Source organism: Limulus polyphemus, unplaced genomic scaffold, assembly GCF_000517525.1.
Source record: "Limulus polyphemus unplaced genomic scaffold, Limulus_polyphemus-2.1.2 Scaffold5971, whole genome shotgun sequence".
NCBI lineage: Eukaryota > Metazoa > Arthropoda > Merostomata > Xiphosura > Limulidae > Limulus > Limulus polyphemus.
The window spans coordinates 27,730-33,304 of NW_013671581.1; the positions used below are offsets into that span (position 1 = coordinate 27,730).

The 5,575-nt window shown below is 31.1% G+C and overlaps 1 protein-coding gene across 1 annotated transcript in view; it reads left to right on the plus strand.

The window, feature by feature from the left end:
• The window catches only part of LOC106473207 (structural maintenance of chromosomes protein 6-like), a 42,042-nt gene that overhangs the window by 17,808 nt on the left and 18,659 nt on the right, over positions 1–5,575 (plus strand). Inside the window, exons 13-16 of the mRNA XM_022401693.1 lie at positions 1,873–1,961; positions 4,024–4,188; positions 4,492–4,670; positions 5,044–5,225. Of these exons, the coding sequence (XP_022257401.1) occupies positions 1,873–1,961; positions 4,024–4,188; positions 4,492–4,670; positions 5,044–5,225 (615 nt within the window). The remainder of the gene's footprint in view (positions 1–1,872; positions 1,962–4,023; positions 4,189–4,491; positions 4,671–5,043; positions 5,226–5,575) is intronic.

Below are 5,575 nucleotides of genomic sequence, written 5' to 3' on the forward strand. Positions count from 1 at the left end.
TATAAATATGCAGTTTAAAATATTATTTTTTTTCTTTCTATAGTTTTCATAGTCTAAACTAAACAAAATAAAGTCATCGCAGAGAAGAACTTCAACAGAAGCTTAAACAGATTCATGAGGAGATTCTCAGCAAACAGCCTGAACATGTAGAATCAAAAGAACATCACACCAGACTCAAAAACAATCTGAGAAACAAGACGGTAAAAATTAATAACAAACTTTGATTGTGTTTTTGGTATTCATCATTTTGTTCTTCTACTTTATGGTTCAATTTAAAATAGTTGTACATTTTTCTGTTATCTGATTTCTTAAAAACTAAATTATTACCATTTAATCGGATATTTGTTTTAGGTTTTGTTTAAGGGTTGGATATCATGTATCAGACTTCTTTAGGATTCTGTAGAAGTGAAACTAGTCATTAATCGTCAAATACAAAATAAGATTTTAGGTACTGTAGTATTTTTCACCTCGCGGCACCTCAATGTAGTAAGTTAGAGCCCGCTACCTGGACATTCGAAGGGTATGAGTTATGGATTGTGTCTCTGTTTATCCTTCCGATTTATAACTGGAGCTCATCAGGAACGGGAACAAGTATGATCTTTATTTATACAGAACCAAATCATAAACACAAGACAAAACAGTTGGTCTGTGGTAAATGTGGGGAGGGAGAGTGGAAGTGAAACCTCTTTCATTATTCCCTTGTGTAAAGTAAAAGAAAAACAAGTTGACAAAATAAAAAAGTAGACTCGCAGTTAAAATTCTAAAAAATAGATACAAAAGTTACTAACATTTAAATCTTAACAAACTTCTCCATGTCTGATAAAAGTTAAGTTGCAAAAAAATCTCAGCTGTTAAAACAAAGGAGAATCTGGCTTTTAATTCAAAATATAAATACTGTCTTAAGCCATGTTTGCACATGAAATTCTATTATTTTGTACCAATCATCCACTCATGCCAGGATGGGGGGAACTCTGGGTCATTATCAAGTCATTGACAAAAAAAGACAGCTTTCAGTTCCTGAATGTCATGTGCTATATTCCCCGTAAGAAACTTGGTTAATTGCCAATTAGTGGATGGGGTCCTGGGTGAAGTGTTGTTGCATAAGTGTTTGATATTGTAGGCAAACTAGTTTTTAATGTTTCTACTTTCCTTCTGTAGTTGATGAAGTATTGTTGTCTAAGTTTTTATCTATATAGAAATATCTACATAAAGACAAAAAATGCTAAGAATTGTGTAAGTCCATTATTTTCATCACTCTCACTCTGCTGAAAGATTCACTCCACCTTTATGATGAAAGTTTCAATTCTATGTATTCATTTTATTCTTTTAATGGTTGGAGACAGCTTGAATGGGTAATGAAGAAAAACTTCATGGTACTTGATGATGACAAAACCTTGTCGAAACGTTGTACATTTGCTGTTATGTTAAACTTATATTAAAGTTTTTCTTCATTACCCATTCAAGCCGTCTCCAACCATTATTAGTCTCAAAGTGGATTCCTCGTCATCGAAATCAAATTTTATTCTTTTGTTGTTGCTTTTTTGTATTTTACATTGACCACTGAAGCAGTATTGTAGTTAACCCTAAAATTAATGACATATATTTAAACACATTTTTTTTAAAACTGTTAATCAAATTGCTTTTTGGGTACAGGATTCCTAATAAGATGCAAATTACATACATAAAAAATCAATAAAGCAGTTAATACTACCAGTTACTGTTTGTGTATCTTGTATAAAAAATTATTTATTTTATCCAGTTGAGTGTTGTAAGAATCAAAAACATAAAAGTATTCAATGTGATGAAATATGTGAACCCCACTGGTTTAAAAATGAGTCGGTAACATGAAGGTTAATACTTGTTATTTTATAGAGAGAATTGAAAGCTATAGAGAATGAGATGCATGCTGTAAAAAAAGAAAAAGAAGGTCTTATTATAAAAATTGAGGAACTAAGAAAAGCGTAAGTTGTTTTTTTTTCTCTTAACATATAAATTGATAAAAAGAAAGGGGCATCTGGCCGTGAGAAAATCGTCAAAGAGAAATACCCGACAGGTTTCGTGTTACTATTGATTAAAATGGTCATAAAATATTTCAGAAAATACCAAGGTCATCATCCTAACCCTAAGCAAATAAGTCGGTTTATTTGACTGACCTTTTAACCTATTAAAGTATTTTTATTACAGATTTGTGAATTTACGAAACATTTACTGAATCAGTCTGAGTGAAAGATGATTTTCATGCTCAGAATACTTCCACATATTTTATAGTTTTCACGTTAAATTTGTTATATTTTTCATTTAAAGTTTATACATCAATATCCAGTGAAAAACATGAAGTAATGAACAATACTATTTTTTTATTCTGTAATAACTGCAAATTGTAACAGACAATCAAAGTTACTTATCTTAATTCCCGCCTTCTGATTTGTTTTAATTTTATTACCTTACAATGTACTTTAGACCCTCTCAATGGGACAGCTCAATGGAAACAAATGGATCAGGTTATGTTACTTTAATATATAACAATAAACAAACAAGTAAGGAAAAAAAACAAGCAATATATATCAACGGGACAGCTCAATGGAAACAAATGGATCAGGTTATGTCACTTTAATATATAACAATAAAAAAACAAGCAATTTGGGACTTACATTAGAGTTTTGGGCTACTTGTACTCGAGAACCTGTTTTAATAACAGCTCTTTTTTTTTTCAAACATTTATTTTAGAGTACAAACGATATATTCGGCTCTAGAATAGAATGTTCCAAAACTATTATATTTTAACTGGCCTTCTAACTGATTGCACACAGTAAATTTCAAAGTAAACTGTCGATATGGCCACCAAAATAACTGTATAAGGAATTTTTTAATGAAAAATATGCTCTTTATGTTGGTTATAAATATGTCGAATAGCAATGCAAGAGTGAATTATAGACATATCTTGAAAAACAGAAAAGTTTGTAGAGGTGTATCGTGTGGTTGAAATAAAAATAATGATATTTTAATAAAGTAAGAGATTTATTGTGGTTTGTCAATATCTATAGCACATATTTTTAATTAGTTGAACACTAAAACCTACATAAAGGAAGAGAGAAAATCCGTAAATGTTTCGCGTGACACGAAGAGGTGGATATTGAGAATTTATTTAAAATATTTCAATTTGAAATTAAAACTTATTAAATAGTAGAAATATTTAGATGCCAAGCTTATTGACATATGTTAACAATAAAGTAGGTTAGTTGGATTTTGAAAAAGGTTATGGCATATGCACTTTGACCTTGGCTGAACCCATATACGTAGCATTAATGAAAAGTTCCATAGGTTTTAAAGATGATAAAACTGTTAAAAGATTATTAATATTCATATAATTATAGTATATCTTTCAGACAACTATTGTATTTAGTTTAACAACTATGATATATATATTTCAGACAACTGTAGTATTTAGTTTAGACAACTATGGTGTATACTTCAAACAACTATGGTATATACTTCAGACAACTATGGTGTATACTTCAGACAACTATGGTGTATACTTCAGACAACTATGGTGTATACTTCAGACAACTATGGTATATACTTCAGACAACTATGGTGTATACTTCAGACAACTATGGTATATACTTCAGACAACTATGGTATATACTTCAGACAACTATGGTATATACTTCAGATAACTATGGTATATACTTCAGACAACTATGGTGTATACTTCAGACAACTATGGTATATACTTCAGACATCTATGGTGTATACTTCAGACAACTATGGTGTATACTTCAGACAACAATGGTATTTAGTTTAGACAACTATGGTATATACTTCAGACATCTATGGTATATACTTCAGACAACTATGGTATATACTTCAGACAACTATGGTATATACTTCAGACAACTATGGTATATACTTCAGACAACTATGGTATATACTTCAGACAACTATGGTATATACTTCAGACAAGTATATATCTCTTTATGTTTATTGCATGTGTTGCATTAAGTTGTATAAACATTTATCTAGTGGACCAGTGGATTATGTTGCTCAACGGGAGGAACGGTTAAGAAAAATGCAGCTGTTAGAAGATGAGAAACAGAGGCTTCACTCTCAGCTTTCAACGAGTAAGCTTCATCTAGAGCAGCTAAAGAAGTCAGTGCTTCATTACGCTGAAAAGGAGGATAACATACAGTAAGTTTCTTAGTTGTAAGATGTAGTTATAACAGTTTTTCTTTCTACATAAATGTATCAGTTTAGATAATTCCTATTCTCTTGCTTGACAATTTTTACCTGCTGATGTCGTGGATCAGGTTTATTATACAAACTTGTATGTATCTTCTAAATATAGCGTGAAAAATGTAGCCTTGCTGTTCATTTATTTCAAATCTGTGTAGCATTATGAACCAAACAGTTTTCTTTGAAACGTACAAGTAATTGAATTTAGTTTTTCAAATAATCATAATTACTGTTTTTTTTAACTTTCGTTTCGTCTAGGACTGAAAAGCAGGGGCTGGAAATGGAATATCGGGCTCTTAATCGTAAGGTGCAAGACCTGGAAGCTAGTCGAGGAAACCAGCTAAGGATGTTTGGAACACAAGTTCCTGAATTAATAACGAAAATTAATGAAGCATATCAACAAGGAAAGTTTAAAAAAAAGCCTCGTGGACCAGTAGGTAAGCAGTTGCTGAGTTTGATGATAATTTAGACCAATAGTTAAGTAGTTACTGTGTTTGATGATACTTTAGACCAATAGTTAAGTAGTCACTGTGTTTGATGATAATTTAAACCAATAGTTAAGTAGTTACTGTGTTTGATGATAATTTAAACCAATAGTTAAATAGTTACTGTGTTTGATGATACTTTAGACCAATAGTTAAATAGTTACTGTATTTAATAATGGTTGGAGACGCTTGAATGGGTAATGAAGAAAAACTTATATTGTTACCAGAGTTTTATTTTATTTTTATTTTTTTTTCTGGTTTGTTGACAGATTAAAGCACTACTAAAAGATATGTGTTAAACAAAATTTTATTTTCTTGTATCTAGGATCTTGCATTCATCTCAAAGATCCAAATTGGGCTCTTGCTGTTGAGACGTGTCTTAAGTCATTGATGTTTGCTTTCTGTTGTGACAACCATCACGATGAAAAAGTTCTACAAGATTTAATAAATAGAGTTCTTGTAGATGGAAGAAAACCTCAGATTATTTGTGCCACTTTCCAGGAAAAGGTTGGTAATATCATTCTTTCTTTTTAACAGCAATAGCCAGATCCTAGGATATCAACTATACCACTTTCCAAGTAAAGGTTGATAATATCTTTCCTTCTTAACAGCAATAGCCAGATCCTAGGATATCACTGATACCACTTTCCAAGGAAAGGTTGATAATATCTTTCTTCATAACAGCAATAGCCAGATCCTAGGTTATCACTGATTCCTCTTTCCAGGAAAAGGTTGATAATATCTTTCTTTCTTCTTAACAGCAATAGCCAGATCCTAGGATATCAACTATACCACTTTCCAAGTAAAGGTTGATAATATCTTTCTTCATAACAGCAATAGCCAGATCCTAGGATATC